Raw genomic sequence first — 20,466 nt, forward strand, 5'->3', positions numbered from 1 at the left:
TCATTCGCGCGACGTCATCGCGAATTACCGCGAGACGTCGTGATCCCGAGAGAACTGACGTCATCGCGGGCATTTTCGCAAAGGATTACTGGGAACGGATGCGCGGGACGTCGGAATGTGAGAATAACACCATTTTTTATTTTTTTTTACATTTTATCTTTTACTACTGATGCTGCATAGGCGGCCTCAGTAGTAAAAAGTTGGTCACACTTGTCAAACACTATATTTGACGAGTGTGACCAATCTGTCAATCAGTTCTCCCAGCGATGCTACAGATCGCTTGGAGAACGCTAGCATTTTGCTAAATACGCTTGCAAAATGCTAGTTTTTCCGCGGGAAAATCGCGGGAATTTAAAATGCGATTTTCCCGCGGACTGGAATTCCGGAATTCTCGCTGTAATTTCCGCGAGAGTTCCGGTACGTGTGCACTTAGCCTTAGAGGTTTTTCAAAGGTAAGATGAAAATTTTTAAGTAAAATTATTTTGAGATAGTCATTTTAACAAATGAGAACAAGTTTCTGACAGTACAATGACCATATAACACCTTTGCCCGGAAGCCTGTTTTCACCTTCATACCTTCATGACCAGGCCAATTTTTACAATTCTGACCAGTGTCACTTTATGAGGTAATAGCTCTGGAACGCTCCAATGGATGCCACTGATTCAGAGACTGCTTTTTTTATTATTTAAATAAATAATTAAAAAGAAAATGGTGTGGGATCCTTCCCATTTTTGGCAACCAGTCTTGCAAAAGCAGACAGCTGGGGGATGGTATTCTCAGGCTGGTGATGGCAGCAGCTCATTCACCAGTGGTTCTCAGCCTGGACGGTCGCATCTTGGCACCATCCAGGTTGAAAACAATTAATCCCCCAAACATGGATTACAGTATAGGACAGAACGACAGACAGGTATGATGGTGTGGGGGTGCTTTGGTGGTGACACTGTTGGGGATTTATTCAAAATTGAAGACATACTGAACCAGCATGGCTACCACAGCATCTTGCAGCGGCATGCTATTCCATCCGGTTTGCGTTTAGTTGGACCATCATTTAATTTTCAACAGGACAATAACCCCAAACACACCTCCAGGCTGTGTAAGGGCTATTTGACCAAGAAAGAGAGTGATGGGGTGCTACGCCAGATGACCTGGCCTCCACAGTCACCAGACCTGAACCCAATCGAGATGGTTTGGGGTGAGCTGGACCGCAGAGTGAAGGCAAAAGGGCCAACAAGTGCTAAGCATCTCTGGGAACTCCTTCAAGACTGTTGGAAGACCATTTCCGGTGACTACCTCTTGAAGCTCATCAAGAGAATGCCAAGAGTGTGCAAAGCAGTAATCAAAGCAAAAGATGGCTACTTTGAAGAACCTAGAATATAAGACATATTTTCAGTTGTTTCACACTTTTTTGTTAATTATATAATTCCACATGTGTTAATTCATAGTTTTGATGCCTTCAGAGTGAATCTACAATTTTCATAGTCATGAAAATAAAGAAAACTCTTTGAATGAGATGTGTCCAAACTTTTGGTCTGTACTGTATATATGTAATTGTATTAGCTTTAATTCTATGCTGCATGGTTCCATGCCTTAAGAAAATAATGATGAAAACCATGGAAACCACAATGATGACCATGCACGCCAACATCGATGATCTTCTAGATGAAAGATGCTGCTGTGAAACCATGAGAGGGATGCCATATCCACCTCCCTCGGCATATGCCTGCCTGAAACATGCCAATGATGGAGAGAGTAGGACCTGACTTCCTTCTGCACAAGTACATTAAGGCTGTGTGCACACGCTGCGGATTAGGTGCGGATTCATCCGCGCGGATTTTGTAAAATCCGCAGGTGAAACCGCAGGTCAAAAGACCTGCGGTTTTACCTGCGGATTGCTCTGCGGTTTTGCCCTGCGGTTTTTCATCTCCTCAATGGAGGAGATGGCAAACCGCAGGGGAATCCGCAGAAAGAATTGACATGTCAATTCTTTCTGCGGATTGAAAACCGCAGATAATCTGCGCGGAAAATTCCGCACCATCTGCATTGCGGTTTTTGATTCCCATAGGGAATCATGCTACTGTACACCGCAGCGAAAACTGCTGCGGGTCCGCAGCGGCCAAAACCGCTGCGGAACCGCAGCAAAATCCGCAGCGTGTTCACACAGCCTAAGAGGGGGTCCATCTACTAGAGATGGGTCGTCTTGTAAGCGGTGAAACATCCATCAACGCACTAGGACAGATCGATAGGTTCGATGAGATTAGGGTTTTCATTTTGCATATCTCCAAAGGGGGGACTGTTAAGGATATGTATTTGATTTGCACTGTGTACACAGAAAACTGCCAGTGGTGTGGGCTGGGTTATACAGAGCTCAGCATTCAGAGAACTGCTAGATCTGCAGCATATAAAACTGAAGGACCCAGTAAAGCGACACATTGCTGGAATTAGGGTCTCTGCCCCTACATCACGCTGTTCTCATATGCAAAAAATTTGGTGACAAATTCCCTTTAATGTTAATCTTATTCCTTTAGTGTTATTCTTAAAAAAATAAAAAAATAAACTGCAAACTCAATGGCTCCTCCTCTGATCTTTCCTGCCTAAGAAGATGATCTCTGTTTCTTTTTACCTTTCTTCAGGCTTTGAATGCCTAGATAACGTCTTTCTCATCTCTGAATGCTGTTCTTCGTTCTTTTCCATCAAAACCTTTGATTATTGCTCGTGGGTTTTTTCAGCACCTAGATTTAGGAACACTTGCCTTACTGTCTCTATTAAAAACACAACCATGCCTCAGCGTCTACGAGTTCATCATCCATCTTTAAAGCATTGACTCGTCGCCTTTTTCCTTTTTTTTCTATGGATCTGTATGTTCCCATCTCAATTTAATACCTATATCCTATCCATGTCTGTCACTCTTTTTATCATGGTCTGCCACGATTCTCTGCCCTAAGCGGCTACAAGCATTGATTTCACCATTATCCAAGTATTGCTTTCTCAGTCTCTATTCTCAAACATCATTACCACTAGTATTAATGCTATTTATCGTTATTCTTTCATCTGCCCTCCACGGATTCACTCCCGTGAACTGCTGTGCCCTTCCACTCTCCCAGTCAGTCCCTTCAGTGTTGGGCTCTCATTATTCCTTTCCACCAGCAGTGACTACATAATGTGGAGCTGTACAATGCATTTTAAAAGACTAAAGTGGCACATAAACTGTAGAGATGCCGCACAGTGATCCTGCAATGTGTATCGTCTAATTATAATTAAAGACAATAACAAATACTCCAGTCACACTGTCACGTACTGAATACTGTACTCCATAAGTGGAGGCCATGAAAACTAGCATCTCTTTCACCATGAATTTAGCGCTGCCTTAGTTATTTGTGCTGACTGTGTAGCATTGGAGAAATTCTCACTATTATCACTTGTAATGATTATTACTTTTAGTTATGTGCACAAACTCAGGATTCCTTGGTATTTATTAGCTGCAGACATTGTCGGACTGGGATGCCAAGGGCCCACCAGTAACGCTGACACTAGCTACATGCAAGTATTACATTATCATTCAAAAATGTATATATACTTCTATATAATAATAAACTGGGTAGGTTGTAAAATGAATGATGAGATGTTTCCTTTGCCTGTACATACAAAAGAAAGTGTATTGTGCCAACAATTGCTCATTTAGAGTTATGCATGGGCCCACCAGGTGATTCACCTGCTCCCGTGTGGGCCAGTCCATTCTTGGCTGCGGGATAATCTCACCCCAGCTGCTAAATGACAGCTTACTCCCAATACACAATAATAGCAAGAAAGCTGACAATCTACAGTGGGTGGGGAGAGGAAGCTAGAATATCTTGGACAGTGAGGTGACAAGACACCAGCAACGCAAGAAATAACGTGTACAATTCTCAAAAAATACACACCAGGAAAAATACAGAAATATGGTCATGTGTCACTACCTTGTGCTTCCTTTAAAGAGGACAAACAAAAAGGTGACCACAGACTTTCTTTAACCCTTATACGACTTATCATGAACTATGTCCGCATAAGTGGACTCGCTGCCTTTGATGCAGGCTCGGAATCCGAGCCCGCATTTTTCCTGGCTGTGATATTCAGATGGCTATCATCTTCCACTAACAGATGCGGGTAGAGCAAAGCTACGCCCATGGCTGTTATCCGGTTAAATGCCACTGTCAAATCTGTGACAGCAGCATTTAATGCACCGTTCTATCTCCTCATCGGTGCTCCCATGACAGCCAAGGGTCTGCTGAAGACCCATGTGTCTGTCATCACTGTAGTCCTGTGGAAGCCAGCCTGTGGCTGGTGTTTATAGCAGACCATGATTTCTGCTTTATACAGAAATCAGAAGAATGCAGGTTCAAGTCTCCTAAGGGGACTAACACATACTGTACAGTGAAAAATAAAAAAAAGTTTTAAAAATAATAAGAAATTTAAAAAAAAGTTCAATTCACCCACCTTTTCCCCTATTAAGAAATTAAAAAAATACACATATTTGGTATCACTGCATTTGTAAAAGTCTGATCTATCAAAATATAAAATAAATTAACCTAATTGGTAAACAGTGTAACGAGAAAGAGGATCAAGGCACCATTGTAGTTTTTCAGCTGCTTAAACAGAAAAAAATGTACAGGTGATCAAAACATTGTATAAACCCCCAAATCATATAAATGAAATAAAAACATTGGTTTGAGGTGCAAGAAAAAAACTTCACGTAGCCCCATATCCTGAAAACTGAAAATGTTATGGCTCTCGGAAAGTGGTAACACCAGAAAAGTTTGGCATTTGTATAATCGTACGGACCTGGAAAATCATATTCCTGGGTCAATTTTACCGTAAAATCTGTTCCGCACAAGCGCAGTCTGTTGTTCTACATTTCGGTGATCACTCTGATCCAATACCATCCACTCTATGTGCTTGCGATCAATTACTATCTCTTCCATGAGCTTGCGCTTGCGCATTGTTGATCAAAAACAATCTTACTGACTTTCGTTGCTCGCGCATTAGCAGCAAAACGCCACAACTTTTCCCTATTACCAGACCAGTTGGGTCTGCACATTATTTTCTAAAAACTTAATTTATAATGATTGTCTGCGCGTGCGCAGATTTGATTTCCGGATGCAAGTACTGCTCCAAATGAAGAGTCTTCCTATACCTGGTAACTAATTTACAAGTCCTCATTTAATTAGTTCATCATTTACCGTACATCTGAGTACAGGTGACTGTTGTGGGCACTTTTGGCCTGGCGTCTGGGCTTGGGCTCCCTCTGGTGGTTGCTGCAGGTGGTGGAGCTGGTCGGGTTGGCAGGGGTCTGTCGCCTGGGGGTGAGGAGTGGAGGTCGGGTGTCGCAGATTGGGGAGATTTGTGTGGGCAGGCTTCCTTCGGTTGTTGCTGGTGATTTGGTTTTCTTCCTGTGCATTTTGAAGTCCGCTTGCCCCCTGCTTGGTCCTTCATCGTTCAGATAAGTTATTTGTTTGCTGGATTCTTTTTGTATTTGATCCAGTTTTGCCTTTCTCTGCTTTCTGATTTGCTGTGTGGGTTCAGCATTGTTCCCTGCTGGGACCTTTGCTGGATCCCGTTCCATATGCCACAGCTTATGTCGGTCTGTTCAGTATTGCTAGTCCCCTGTTATACCAGTATCTTTTGTTTAGCCTCCAGTTCGCACCGGAGTGCTGATCTGGTGGGGGGGAGGTCGTGTGGCCTCGGTGTTTTTGCATGTCGGACGTGTTGGATTTTTCTTGGGGTTTTGTGCGTGATTACAGACGGTGTCTTTTCTGTCCTGTCCTGTCTGGGCAGTTTGGGCCCCACCATTTGTTTGCTCTATTTTATGCCTGTGTTTGTGCCTCATCTTGTCTCACCGGCAATATATGTTTGGGGGCTATCTATTCCTTTGGGGTTCTACTCCGGGGCAGTTTAGCTTTCCCCTTTCTTGCTTTAGGCTTAGTTAATTCTTTGGCTGTGTCGAGGCGTCTAGGGCATCGTAGGTACGTCCCATGGCTAATTCTAGTTGTGTTGTTAGTTTTAGGGGTCTGCAATCCGCTAAGTTACCAACCTTTCTGGTCATCTGGTTGCCTAGCTTATTCCCCGGCTATCCTCCTGGGTGACCTAATCATAACAGGTGACCTAGCTGAGCACTAATATTCGTTCTACCCCTGAGGCAGCCACATAGCGGTGGAGATACATGCAGGGTCTTTCCCTCATCTCTCTTTAGCTTGTTACAAAGGTTACATATCTCATGATTTAGTTGTCCTGTTTATTTATGTGTCCGTCTCTGTCATCAGCATTGGCATTTACTATTGCTTCATTTATTGCTTGAGACTATTTGTGCATCATTATTGCCTGTTGATAACTGTGCATTATGAGACTATTATTCTTCATTAATATTTTTCTTTGATAATTTATGGTTCTTTGAATTTAAGGCATCTATATCAATCTGTTTAGTATTACGTGTGAGTGATACTTTTTTCTGGTATTATCCCTGTACAGAATTTAGGGTATACATTACTCTATTGGTTCCATGTATGCATTTGATTTCTTTGACCGCAAATTTATATTAGGGTGAGGGTGTTTGTGTATTTAGGCTTGAATGAATATCCTGTGAATTAGTAGACATTAGTGATGAGCGAGTATACTCGTTGCTCGGGTTTTCCTGAGCATGCTCGGGTGTCCTCCGAGTATTTGGATGTGCTCGGAGACTTAGTTTTTGTCGAAGTAGCTGTATGATTTACGACTGCTAGACAGCCTGAATACATGTGGGGATTCCCTAACAAACAGGCATTCCTCACATTTATTCAGCCTGTCCAGCAGCCACAAATCATGCAGCTGAGACAACGAAAACTAAATCTCCGAGCATGCCAAAATACTTGGAGGACACCCGAGCAACGAGTATACTCGCTCATTACTAGTAGACACACCTCATCAGTGCAATTATAGCCCATTGACTTTTTTTGTAACGTTTTTACATCTTTGCGTCTATCTTTTGTCATATGCAATAAAAATGTTTATATGATGATCTCAATGCATTTTGCATACTTTTCTTTCGATTTTTTTACTGTACAATCAACGCTGTAGATAAAAAAAAACACACAATTGCAGAATTTCACTTTTTTTTGTTATTTTGCCATACTTTGTATTTTTTTCCCAGTGCACAGTTTGATAAAATGGATGGTGTCTTTCAAAAGTACAACTCATTCTGCAAAAAACGAGCCCCCAGATGGCTATATAGATGGAAAAGTAAAATAGTCAAGGCTCTTGTAATAAAAGGAGAAAACAAAAAGCACAAAAATGAAAAATCGCCCAGTACTTAAGAGGTAAAGTTTACAGCTCCTCCATGGTAACAGACAACAAACAAACATTTGTGTAGTCTGAAGCTGTAGTCATTCCCTAATCTGTCACCTTCCTCTTGCTAACCTACTGACTGTGATAGCAAGACCCTGGAGACAGATGAAAGGGAGTAGTGAAGACTAGGGTGACTTAAGTGTCCTACTGTGAACTGAAACCTTTTTGCTTTTTTGTTATTGCAAAATAACCTTGCAACGGTACAATAAGAAATAACAGGAATATAGTTTAAAACCTTGGGAGATGGGAGGTTTTCATTTTTTTTATAGAGTTAAAAAGTACAGGTCATCTACATTCCTATAGTGTTTATCCAAAGAAATGCAGCTCCTCCAGATTAGGTGAGATATTTCTTCCTAAGGCCGGGATCACACATGAGAGAAACTCAAACGAGTCTCGCATCTTAATACCCGGCACTGCCGCCAACACTCGGGAGTGGAGCGTGCGGTTGCATAGAAATACATGCAGCGGCATGCTCCGCTCCCGAGTGTCGGCGGTGGTGCTGCGTATTAAGATGCGAGACTCGTCCAAGTTTCTCACACGTGTGATCCGATTCCAACCCTAAGTACTGCTATTTCCAGAAAAATAGTACTAATAACATGTGATAAAATATATTTCAATAAATGCATCCCGGCTTCTCTTGAATGTGTTCAATGACTTAACCATCATAACATTGAGTGGTAGAGAATTCCATATATGTTATAATAAAGAACCCCCTCTATGATCATGGTGATACCTTATTTCTTCTAGATGTACAGAATGCCAAACTGATATGGCTACCCAGAGAGGTGTAATGTAATATTTGCTCTTTTCACAAAGGGTACCCAAGAGCCACCCGGTAAAGGGGTTGTCCAGTGAAAATAAGACAACTTATCCACGGATAGCTGATAACTTGTAGATCGGTAGATATCGAACTTTCATCCATGTTATAAAAAGTCGGATACCTGACCATCGCTTCATTCATTCTCGAATGGGCTTCCGGAAAAAGCTGAGTGCACTGATCGGCAGCCCGATAGAGTATGGATGGAGCTCAGGTCGCACATGTACACTGGCGCTCCATTATTACAAGGATAAAAGTTCCCCATTAATGCAATCCGTGTGGATCCCAGCAACTGGAACCCCAATTAGCAACAAGTTACCTATCCTGAGTAGGTGATAACTATTTTTCACTGGACACCCCTTTAAATGATCTGGTATGTTATTATTTGACCATTAAAATTAAATAAGGAACAGTAAGTGACGTGCAGACGCCAATTACCTCTTTCTGGTAAACGAGTCCAGCTTCAAACATCTTCACAAACAAATATTGAGTCCATTTATAATACTCAGGAGAACAAGTGCTGATTTCCTAGAAAGACAAAAAAAAGTGGTAATTAATAATAATACACATTTTACAGAATTTACACCTAAAATAAAAAATAAGAAGTAAATAGAAGATAAACCACTTCTTACATGAAGACACTGAGAAACCAATTCATTATTGTGATTTCTCCAGCTTTCTGGTGTAATATTCTCTAGATCAGTGAATTTCGTATTTATTCTCTATGAGATTTGCGCCATTTTTGATGTGGTTTTTATTTTTTCTTTGCTTATCCAGATGTTTAAGAGACATTTAAAAAAAGGGACTTTTACCATCTGTTGCATCTCGCTCCAGTCCCCCACCTGGAGTAAAAGGTTTCTGGAGGAGTTCTGAGTTTTACACACGTTTAGACAAATGTGCGACTTTTTAAAGGATTTTCGACTCTTGGTGTTGAGAAAACGGAAAGAAAAAACAGTTTAAGACAAAAATAAAGACTATTCTTGATTTTGGGCCAAATTCATGAGCGTCATTTTGAAAAACTTGGCACAAAAACCTCAGCAAATAACACAAGACCAAAAAAAAAAACAGGAAAAGCGATACAAAGAAATCACAATGGATGAATCTTTTCCCTAAGGGCTCATACCGGTCAGCATTAATAAAATTGGGCTGATGTTGTTCCTGAAAAGTCGGACGAGTGTAATGCAAATGCCAGGTGATTTCCATTCGAGTACAATTTCTCACCTAGCATCCGTCTGACATCCCAATGACATGTATGCAATGCGATTTTAACATTAGCTGTTACATAGAGTAATTTTCAATGTCATTTAAAGATGGTTTTCAACATAAGTATTCTTCAATACAGATATATCTGGATAGATGATAGATAAAAATACGTGAGTGACATATATAATTAGTACAGTGCATGCGTAGCTTACTGTACATGTATGTAATTAACCCCTTCATGTTGCAGTCCTTTTTCGTTTTTGCGTTCCTGGTTTCTGCTCCCCATCTTTCCAGAGCCATACATTTTTTTATTTTTCTGGCAATAAGGCCATGTGGGGACTTATTTTTTGCGGGGTGTACTTTTGAACCAAACCATTCGTTTTACCATGTTGTGTACTCGAAAACTGGAAAAAAATTTAAAGAGCGGTGAAATAGCAAAAAACGTGCCATTCCAAAACTGTTTTTTGGATTTTTTTTTTACTATGTTCACTAAAGGATAAAACTGATCTGCCATTATAATTCTCAAGGTCATTACTAGTTTGTTGATACCAAACATGTATAGATTGTGTTTTACTTAAATGGTGAAAAAAAAAATCCCAAGTTTGTAAAAAAAAAAAAAATATATCACCATTTTCTGAGACATGTAGCGTAGCGTCTCCATTTTTCATGATCTGGGGCTGGGTGCGGGCTTATTTTTTGCGTGCTGAGCTGACGTTTTTAATGATACCATTAGGGTGTGGATACGATCTCTTGATCGCCCGTTATTGCATTTTACTTCAATGCTGCAATAACAAAAAATACGTAATTTTTTTTTGACTTTTTTTTCGCATTTAGGATTGTATTAATTGTTTTTTATATGGATAGATCGGGCGAATCTGAACGCCTCAATACCAAATATGTGTATATATTATTTTTTTTAATTGTCCTATTTTGAATTGGGCGAATGGAGGGTGTTTTGATCTTTTATATATTTTTTTGAAACTTTTTTTTACTTTTTGCATGCTTCAATAGTCTCCATGGGAGACTAGAAGCTGCGATCATCCGATTGCTTGTGCCGCACACAGGCGATGATCAGATCGCCTGTGTGTAGCAAAAATGTTCACTTTCTATGAGCGCCGACCACCGGGTGGAGCTCATAGCAATCTGGATATGACAACCATAGAGGTCTGCTGGAGACCTCTGGTTGTCATGCCGATCCATCAGTGACCCACGATCATGTGATGGGGTGACCGAAGGCCAGGATTAGTGACGCACTTCTGGCACAATCACACTAAATGCTGCTGAAAAAAATGGTGTGGGATCCCCTGAAATTTTGTTAACTAGATGAGAGAAAGCGGACAGCTGGGGGCTGATGTTTCTAGCCTGGGAACGGGGTAATGCCCATGGAGCTTCCCAGGCTATTAATATCAGCTCACAGCTTTATACTTAAGCCTTTACTGGTTATTAAAATGGGGGACCCCCAAAAAATGACGTGGGGTGCCCCTATAATTAATAATCAGCAAAAGCTAGACAGACAGCTGCGGGTTGATATTAATATCCTAGGAAGGGGCCATAGATATTGGCCCCCTCCCAGACCAAAAACATCAGCTCTCAGCCACCCCAAAAATAGCGCATCAATAAGATCCGCCAATTTTGGGGCTTAGCCTCCGCTCTTCCCACTTGCCCTGATGCGGTGGCAAGTGGGGTAATAGTATTGGGGTTGATGTCAGCTATGTATTTCCATCTGACATCAAGGCCAGGGGTTAGTAATGGAAAGGCGTTTATAAGATTAGTAAAGGTATACACCTGTGAGCTGATGTTAATAGCTTGAGAAGCTCCATGTTCATTACCCTCTTCCCAAGCTAGAAACATCTGCACCTTGCTGTCCACTTTCCCTCTACTAATTATTAAAATTTTGGGGGACCCCACGTCACTTTTTTAAAGTTATTGAATTAGCTAAGGCCTCTCTCATCTTTTTAAGTGAGAGCCCAATTGGTGGCTGACTAAATACTTTTTTTCCCCACTGTAAGTGATTACACAGGCAGAGATCAAGAAAAAGGTGTCATATTTTAAAGCAAGGAGCGAATTTCAAGTGTGTGAACCAGGTTTAGCTCAGCTTATCATTGTAAAACTAATGGTGGAGAGTCTGGAGAGTAAATACTGGGAATCCCACCCAGATCTCATAGAGGAAAGTTGTTAGGCGTCGGGTTCCTGCCACTGCAGAGCAGGAATCCAGAGCCTTGCACCCAGTGGTCTCCCATTCTTCTTCGGCCGCAGTGGAGCCTGCTCAGCAGATTTGTCGGTCCAGGCGCTCTGCCCAGGCCAACTCCGTGGGTTTGCTTGCTTGCTGCTGCCACCTCTGGCACAGCTATGACAATGCAGGCTGCTCAGCAGCGAGATTCTCCAGGGACTAAGTCCTCATGTCGGGCCACTGAGCATGCCCGTAGAGTGATCTCCCATTGGAGATCGAGGATCACGTGCTCGGGTCCTGCTCGTGTTCGGATTGGCCCATCCGAGAAGCCAGGAAGGTCCCGGACGCCCGTGGCTATAAAAGGTTCGCATGGCCGCTTGCCCATGCGCTAGGATAGACTGTATTTACAGACTATAAGGTGTGAGAGATGTATGCACGCATGAATGTATCCGGTGACTGACTCATTATGAAACCCTACCCTTGGTACGCATGTGTTGTGCAGCCTAGCCTGCTAGCGCCCAGGCTTAGGCGTAGGTAGCTCAAGGTTTGAGTCAGACATTGGTCATCACCAGTGATCCAGCACGCCTCAGTGCACGTGCTCCACACTCCACTGTCAGCGTCTTTAGCGGCGCTCGTGGCAGCGACGCCGCGCGCTCAGTGGGCCTAGAGGGACTCTAACCCCGTGTCCATGGATAGCGTTCTGTGGCCGTACACTGTGTACTCTTTTAGCCGAGAATCCAGTCAACATATCTCAGATACAGCACTAGCCCGGGCTGAGGGGGTGGGGAGTACATGCCAAGAATTCCCAGTGTAAAATTACTGTGAAAAAAATAAAATACAAAATAAAATGCGTGAATAGCATACATTGCTTGGTGATTTGGTGATCTTCAGATGAAACCAGAAAGGAATCGTACAGTATATGGTATGTTTTATTTTGATTGTACCATAAATACTATTCACAACATAAAACACTTGTCTGTGAACTCACAGAAACAGAAAATAGTGTGTGGTAGCCATAAATGCCCCTCCAAGAATGATCATCACCACCATGTCCCACCAAAAGTTCCAAATCTGTGGTGGGAAGACACCATGGAGGACAACCCCGGAAGCCTCTTGGCATATTTTTTTCATGTATGGTGAGAGATGCAGTTCTGAAAATCATAAAAACTGCTCTTCAAAGGGAACCTGTCATCATGAAAACACAGTCCAGTCTTAAGGCACAATGTTATAGAGCAAAAGGAATCATAAATGCCCCTTCAACAATGATCATGACCATCATTTCCCCAAAATTTCCAAATCTGCCGTGACAAGACGCCAGGAAAGACAACCCCAAAAGCCTCTTGGCACATTTTTTAATGTAATGTTTGGTGAAATATGTCATTCTGAACATCATAAAAACAGCACTTTTAAGGGAACCTCTAAGTATGAAAACACAGTCCAATCTTAAGGCGCCATGTTATAAAGCAAACGGAGCCGAGTAGTGCGATATATATAGTTTTGTGGGAGAAGATTTAGTACAGTATATACTGTTTTTTATTCATTGAATCTTATGTCCTTTGTAGGATTTTGAGTCCTATCAGTAACTGACAGCAGTCTCTGTATGCACACTTATACAAGAAAGCTGTCAGTCACTGATAGGACCGCCCACTGGACCAAACATCCCAAAGAGAGCAGAGGATTAAATGATTAAAACACAGGTTATACTTAATTTGTTCTCACAAAACTATATATCAGTCTACTCAGCTCCTGCTGCTCTATAACATGGTGCCTGTAGATTGGAGTGTGTTTTCCTGGTCACAGGTTCCCTTTAAAGACATTCTTCATAATTTCAAGACACAAAGATGCAGGCAGCATGTCAAGGAAGATTGTCCTCTAGGAGATTAATGACCTATTAATAAATGCAATTATAAATAGTCTCATTTTACTATGATTTCCAAATTTACAAATATATCTGGCCAATTTTATGGCAGTAACAAGATCAAAGTGTGATGGATCTTTTCCTGGAACAATGATGATAAACGAGAAGAAACCGGAGGATCTTTTCCTGGAACAATAATGACAAACGAGAAGAAATCTGAAGATCATGGGTCTCAATGCAATTAATACAGGAATATATAGTATATTACATAAACTGTCAGGAGCAGTGATGGTGGACATGTCTCATATTTGGCCTTTAACTCCATCAGAGAGCTGCACATTACATAAGGCAAGGGTTGAGAGAAGGGATAAGTACACTGTGTTCCAAATTATTATGAAAATGATATTTTTCTCTGATTTTCCTAAATAGTCGGTACAAATGACAGTCAGTCTAATAAAAGTCATCACCCGTTAGAGTATACATCAAATTTTATTGAAGAAACCTCCCAATAATAACAGTATAATCTCCAAAATGAATAAAAGCTCAAATTGCACTGTTCCAAATTATTAGGCACAGTAGAATTTCTAAACATTTGATATGTTTTAAAGAACTGAAAATGCTCATTTGTGGAATTTGCAGCATTAGGAGGTCACATTCACTGAACAAAAAGGATATTTTGGAGTTAAATAGCTTAACAGGCCAAGTTACATGTTAACATAGGAACCATTCTTTGATATCACCTTCACAATTCTTGCATCCATTGAAATTGTGAGTTTTTGGAGAGTTTCTGCTTGTATTTCTTTGCATGAAGTCAGAATAGCCTCCCAGAGCTGCTGTTTGGATGTGAACTGCCTCCCACCCTCATAGATCTTTTGCTTGATGATACTCCAAAGGATCTCTATAGGGTTGAGGTCAGGGGAAGATGGTGGCCACACCATGAGTTATCTCCTTTTATGCCTATAGCTGTCAATGACTCAGAGGTATTCTTTGCAGCATGAGATGGTGCATTGTCATGCATGAAGAGGATTTTGCTCCTGAAGGCACGTTTCTGCTTTTTATACCATGGAAGACAGCTGTCAGTCAGAAACTCTATATACTTTGCAGAGGTCATTTTCACACCTTCAGGAACCTTAAAGGGCCCTACCAGCTGTTTCTCCATGATTCTGGCCCAAAACTTGACTCCTCCACCTCCTTCCTGACGTCACAGCCTTGTTGGGACATAGTGGCCATCCACCAACCATCCACTACTCCATCCATCTGGATCATCCAGGGTTGCTCGACACTCATCAGTAAACAAGACTGTTTGAAAATTAGTCTTCATGTATATCTGGGCCCACTGCAACCATTTCTGCTTGTGAACACTGTTTAGGGGTGGCCGAATAGTAGATTTATGCACCACAGCAAGCTTTTGAAGGATCCTACACCTTGAGGTTCGAGGGACTCCAGAGGCACCAGCAGCTTTAAATATCTGTTTGCTGGTTTGTAATGGCTTTTTAGCAGCCACTCTCTTAATCCAATGAACTTGCCTGGCAGAAACCTTCCTCATTCTGCCTTTATCAGCACAAACATGTCTGTGCTCAGAATCAACCACAAATCTCTTAACAGTACAATGATCACGTTTAAATTTTTGGAAAATATCTAATGTTTTCATCTCTTGACCAAGGCATTGCACTATTTGATGCTTTTCAGCAGCAGAGAGATCCTTTTTATTTCCTAAATTCCTTGAAACCTGTGCCCTGCTTAATAATGTGGAACATCATTCTTAAGCAGTTTTCTTTTAATTGAGCTCACCTGGTAAACTAATTATCACAGGCATTTGAGATTGATTTCAGTGATCCAAAGAGCCCTGATACACAATACCATCTATGAGTTTATTTGAAAAACAAAAAATAACATCTTTATGACACTTAAATCCAATTTGCATAATAATTTGGAACACAGTGTAAATGCAAACACAAATGTCCATGCAAGCTGTAATACTTTGCCTTCTTGTCCTCTCTAAGGAGAAGTAGATGCAGTATATCTGGCATTATGCCAACTTGGCAGTAATTGTCTTGTTATCTCCAAAGCAATAGTATCCAGGGTCCCATAGTGCCATTCTCAGTTACTGCAAGATAGTCCCAAAATATTTTAGACCAAACTGCTCTTTGAACGGTAAGTGCCCATGTAACAGTAAAGCAATAATACCCCCATAACATTTCCCCTGCAAATAGACACCCACGAGTCCTCCACGGAAACAGCTTCAATGCCTCGGTAATGGCTACAACTCATCAACCACCACAGGTCATAAGCTATATAAAAGAAAGAACAGACAAACCTAAAAAATGAACATTCAAGTTGAAAACAGGAGAAAAAGATTGCCTTAAATAGAGACCTACAATCCTGAGAGAATCGGAAAATTTATGACAAACATTTTTTTCTTAGAGCTTGTAAGACATGGAAGCCAGGAATGTGGTAGGACTCAGAAGAGCTTAACAATAATGGTAGATAAAGCTACAAGAGAACCCCAAAAGTGATTACGGTAGTACAGCCAGAGGGATATTGGTGCTAGAGGACAGACAGGGTCATCTGCCACCAAGACTGTGGATGCCGAACAATGTGTTGTCTACGGGTGCTCGCTTTGGCATATTGCGGATTGGATAGTGGGCTGGAGAAAATCCAGTGGTCATGGCACACATTGGTACCAATGGCATAGTCAGAGGGAGATGGTTGCTTTTTAACACTTTCCCAACATCCACTGTTCATATACAGCGGCAGGACCTACCCAGCAGATAATGGCTGTGTGTCGGATCTAGCTCTAACAGCCGCAAGCGGAGCAGAGCTCAGTCCGCTACTGTTAACCTGTTAAATGCCGCTATCAATCTGTGACAGTGGCATTAACAGTGCGCAGGGGTGGGGTTGTGTCATTCTATGCACCCATCAGCACACTGAGACATGATTGTGGGGCTCCAATGGGTTGCTATGACAGCGGGGGGGGCTACTGAAGACTCCAATATCTGTCATCGTGGAACACTGTTGAAACCCAGCCTGTGGCTCGGCTTCAGAGAACTTTTACTCTATGCAGGAATACTGTGTTATTGCTGTATATAGCACAAATGATCAGATGACTGCAGGCTCAAGTCCTCTAAGGGAAGCAGCAAATACAGAAAAAGTGTAAATAAAACAAATGTAAAAAAAAATCTGAACAGAAAATTAAACAAATAAAAATATGAATCAGCCCACTTTTCACCCTTCAAAAATATAGATGCTAAAAATGATAAAAAATACACATTTGCGGCATCGCCGAGTCCATAAGTCATATTTATCAAAATAAACAATAACTGACCCAATCAGCAAACACAGTAAACAGAAAAAACTTAAAACGCTAACATTTCAGGGTTTTTTAGCAAACTGATATCAACAAAAAAGTTGGTTTGCACCACAAGAAATGAGCACTCACACAGCTTTATCAACTAAAAAAGGAAAGTCTATCTAGGAAAACGGCAACACAAAGGTTTTTGTTTTTTTTTTTCTACAAATTTACGATTTTTCACCACTAAAGTAATAAAAAACTGGACAAGTTTTGTGCTGAGGAGGAGAATCAGGATGCTAGGTAATTTGTACAACACATTGTACGTCATAAAAACAGTTTGCAGACCTGATAACTGGGGATAAGGAAAATTAATGGTGAATGTTTAAAGATATACTCCAAGAATACAGTAGAAAGCTTAAACCCTCCGGTAATTAAATGTCCAGAAATAAAAAATAAAACATTATGGTTAAATGGAGAAGTACAAAGTATATCATGACAAAAATAGGCATTTAAAACCTGCAAGGCCGAGAGGTCAAAAACTCCATTCCAAGTGTAAAAAGATCTGGGTAGGAAACGTAAAAACTAAATTTAGTGAGCAAAGTTAGCTACAGAGATACAAACTGCCAACATTATTAAAATAAATACATATCTTTAAATATATTAAAACCAAAAAGAAATAAAATCTGATGGTATCAGCCCTCTAAAATATGACCATAGTTTTATAATTGTAGTGGACAAAAAGAAGGCAGAAATATTAAACATGTACTCTTCATCTGTGTTCACCAATGTACTGCCTGTACACAAGTACACCTGTGTCTTAAATTAAATATTGACAAAGCTCCCGGGTCAGATGGCATTCAGCTACAGATACTGAGGGAGTTGAGCTCAGTAATTTACAGATCATTTTATCTTATCTACTTAGACTCTTGTTGGTGCCACAAGTGTAAAGGATAACTGACATGGTACCAATATTTAAAGGGAATAAGTCAGTAGGATCAACCCTCCTAAGCTATCCATAATAATCTTTATTTTTATATAGCGCTAACATAGTCCGCAGCGCTTTAGTTTGCACACATTATCATCACTGTCCCCGTTGGAGCTCCCAAGCTAAATTCCCTATCAGTATGTCTTTGGAATGTGGGCGGAAACCGGAGTACCCAGAGGAAACCCACGCAAACACGGGGAGAACAAACAAACTCCTTGCAAATGTTGTTCTTGGTTGGATTCGAACCCAGGACTCCAGCGCTGCAAGGCTGCAGTGCTAGCCACTGAGCCACCGTGCTGCCCTATGGGATTGCAGATCATAGGAAGCTGGAAAATGTGGTATCTTGATATCTGCAACCTATTGTCTTATTTCAGAGAATTCTACATTTTTGTTAATAGGTAAATAAGCTATTAAGATATCTGGCCCAGACAAAAATCTCCCACAGTATCTGCCTCCACACCTTATTTTAAATGGAAGGTGGAACTGTTACCTGTGTGAAACATGTAATGGCTGACAGTCTTCTCTACTGATCGCAATGTGGAGCTGTGAGTGATTATAACTAACAAGCTACAGCAGAGGTGATCTTTTTCTCATTACAAACACATATACAGCTGTTCTCTCATAGTGCTGTCAGCTCAGCTGTACTGCCCTTCTAGCCACATGAGCTGCTTATGAGACGCAAGCATAAGTAGTGTTAGTTTTATTTAGGCACAGCTGTGCTGCAGAGCTGACAGGTCAATAAGGAGACGAACAACAAACGTTTTTGTAATGAGACAAATTTCAGCACAGATGAGTATGTGCGCTGCAATACACTTCAAATGAATGTACGCCTGAGGATGCACATCCAGCTGAAGTATTTACTGGCGTTGGCGGGTTCCTCAACTGCTAGGCCTGGGTGACCACTGCCGACAGAAAGTGGGCTTCCCCGTTCATGGGCCCCGACACGCCACTGGGTATGCCGAGTGGTGACACTGGCTTCCCAGAGCCCTGATCTCAACATCAAGTCTGTGTGGAAATGGATGAAGAGACAGAAGAATTTACCCAAGCCTACAGCCACAGTATTTTGGTTAGTCCTAAAAGAGATTGGGAACATACTCCCTGCCTAGTTCCTTCAAAAACTGTTTGTAAGTGTGCCTAGATATCACACTTGGCATTGATGAGTGTCAGGATCCCGAAACACAATGTCTGCAAATTGAGATTATGGTTTGGCTTTTATCCTAAGTCATATGGTAAAGCTTGTTAAAGGGTCGACATTGACTTTCAGGATTGCTACTTACAATACTAGAGTACTAGTCCTCTTCCTCTCTGAAGAGACATAGAATAATTAAGTTACACCAAACATTGATTTGAGCTTCATTTCTCTTTTGTTAATTCATTTTGCATTTTGTAATTTCCTAAAAATAAACTATTAACATTTCTATTTTTTTAAGCATTCTTACTTTGCATCATTTTTTCACACCTGCCTAAGACATTTGCACAGTACTGTATAGTAGAAGGTCCAATAATAACATAGCACTGGGCAGCCATTTATTATATAGTCACCACATCTAAGTGTTTGTTTCTCATACAAAACCTCCTGTAAATCCATCATGCCCTCAACATTAAAAAAATGCTTGAGAAATTTACATTGATGGAAAATAACACATGCACCTATCCTGAGCCAATCAGCAAAATGAGAAAATAACAATCCAGCTGTACTTTGCTTTAATTGAAAAATCTTCCCATGTTTGCCAGTCTGTTTTAATTAATCTTCACTGGTTCCTCCGAGACCTAGACACATGGAAAGGTAAGTCTGTGGCATTTGAGACCCACCTTTGAGAAGTAAAAAAAACGTAATGCAGCACAATGTCTTCAAAATACAAAAGTTTATTCTGCAATAAAAAAAATCCATCAACTTCCAAAAGTGATATAGGGCAGCATAATTGACAGATATATCTCATATCAGAGACTGAAAAACTTTCAGATCAAAATTATTTTTATGAGAGCTACTGATCCGTGTGACACAAGTTACTGTAAAAGGAAACTGCATAGAATTTTTTTTTTTATCACTGACACCTGTGGTTTTTGACCTGAGATGGGGTCACCATGTTGGTGGTGGGTGCCATTACACAATTTTGATCAAATCTGTAAGCTAAGGACCTCACATTTTTAACCTTTGTGAAATTAATTGCAGAGTGCTTTTCCACAGTATTTGTATACATATGTACACGTAACAATCCAAAGCTGGAAAATATAACTGAAAAATAGTTACATTATTTCAATGCATGATTCCAGATATTTGTGAGTACATATTAAATGGGTTGTCAGGTCTAAAGTAATAAGTCTGCATCCACTCTGTTTGACTGCAGACTTATGATTCCCCCAAGCACATGCACTGTGAGCTGGGGGGATTGACCGGTATCTGAGCTGGGAGCGGTGACGATGTACGCGTTATGCATACTCTCGGGGCTGTAGTTGTCTAGTGTGTGCGGCCACGTTCCTTACACTTGTGTTGATTGAGGCAGCACCTCGCATAGAGACGCAGCCCTCTAGTGGATGCGGCCTCGCTCCTAACACTTGTATTCAGCGAGGTAGCACCTCGCCTTGTGACGCAATCCTCTAGTGGACGCGGCCTCGCTCAAACAAGTGCATGGAGTGAGGCCGTGCCCACTAGATGGTCTCTGGCCGGGAGTATGCATAACGCAAACATCACCACCATTCACAGCCCAGAAACCGGCAAATCCTCACATCGCATATTGCATGCGCTAGGTGAATTCCTAAGTCTACAGTCAGACAGGGTGACTGCAGATTT

General features: G+C 41.2%; 1 protein-coding gene across 3 annotated transcripts in view; it reads right to left on the reverse strand.

Moving 5' to 3' along the window:
• LARS2 (leucyl-tRNA synthetase 2, mitochondrial) overlaps positions 1 to 20,466 on the reverse strand; it is a 537,549-nt gene that overhangs the window by 125,778 nt on the left and 391,305 nt on the right. For all 3 annotated transcript variants that reach the window (XM_073550070.1, XM_073550069.1, XM_073550068.1), the window contains exon 6: positions 8,606 to 8,695. In XM_073550070.1, the coding sequence (XP_073406171.1) occupies positions 8,606 to 8,695 (90 nt within the window). The remainder of the gene's footprint in view (positions 1 to 8,605; positions 8,696 to 20,466) is intronic.

This window comes from Dendrobates tinctorius, unplaced genomic scaffold (assembly GCF_039654945.1).
Source record: "Dendrobates tinctorius isolate UK_male_01 unplaced genomic scaffold, ASM3965494v1 ptg000162l, whole genome shotgun sequence".
NCBI lineage: Eukaryota > Metazoa > Chordata > Amphibia > Anura > Dendrobatidae > Dendrobates > Dendrobates tinctorius.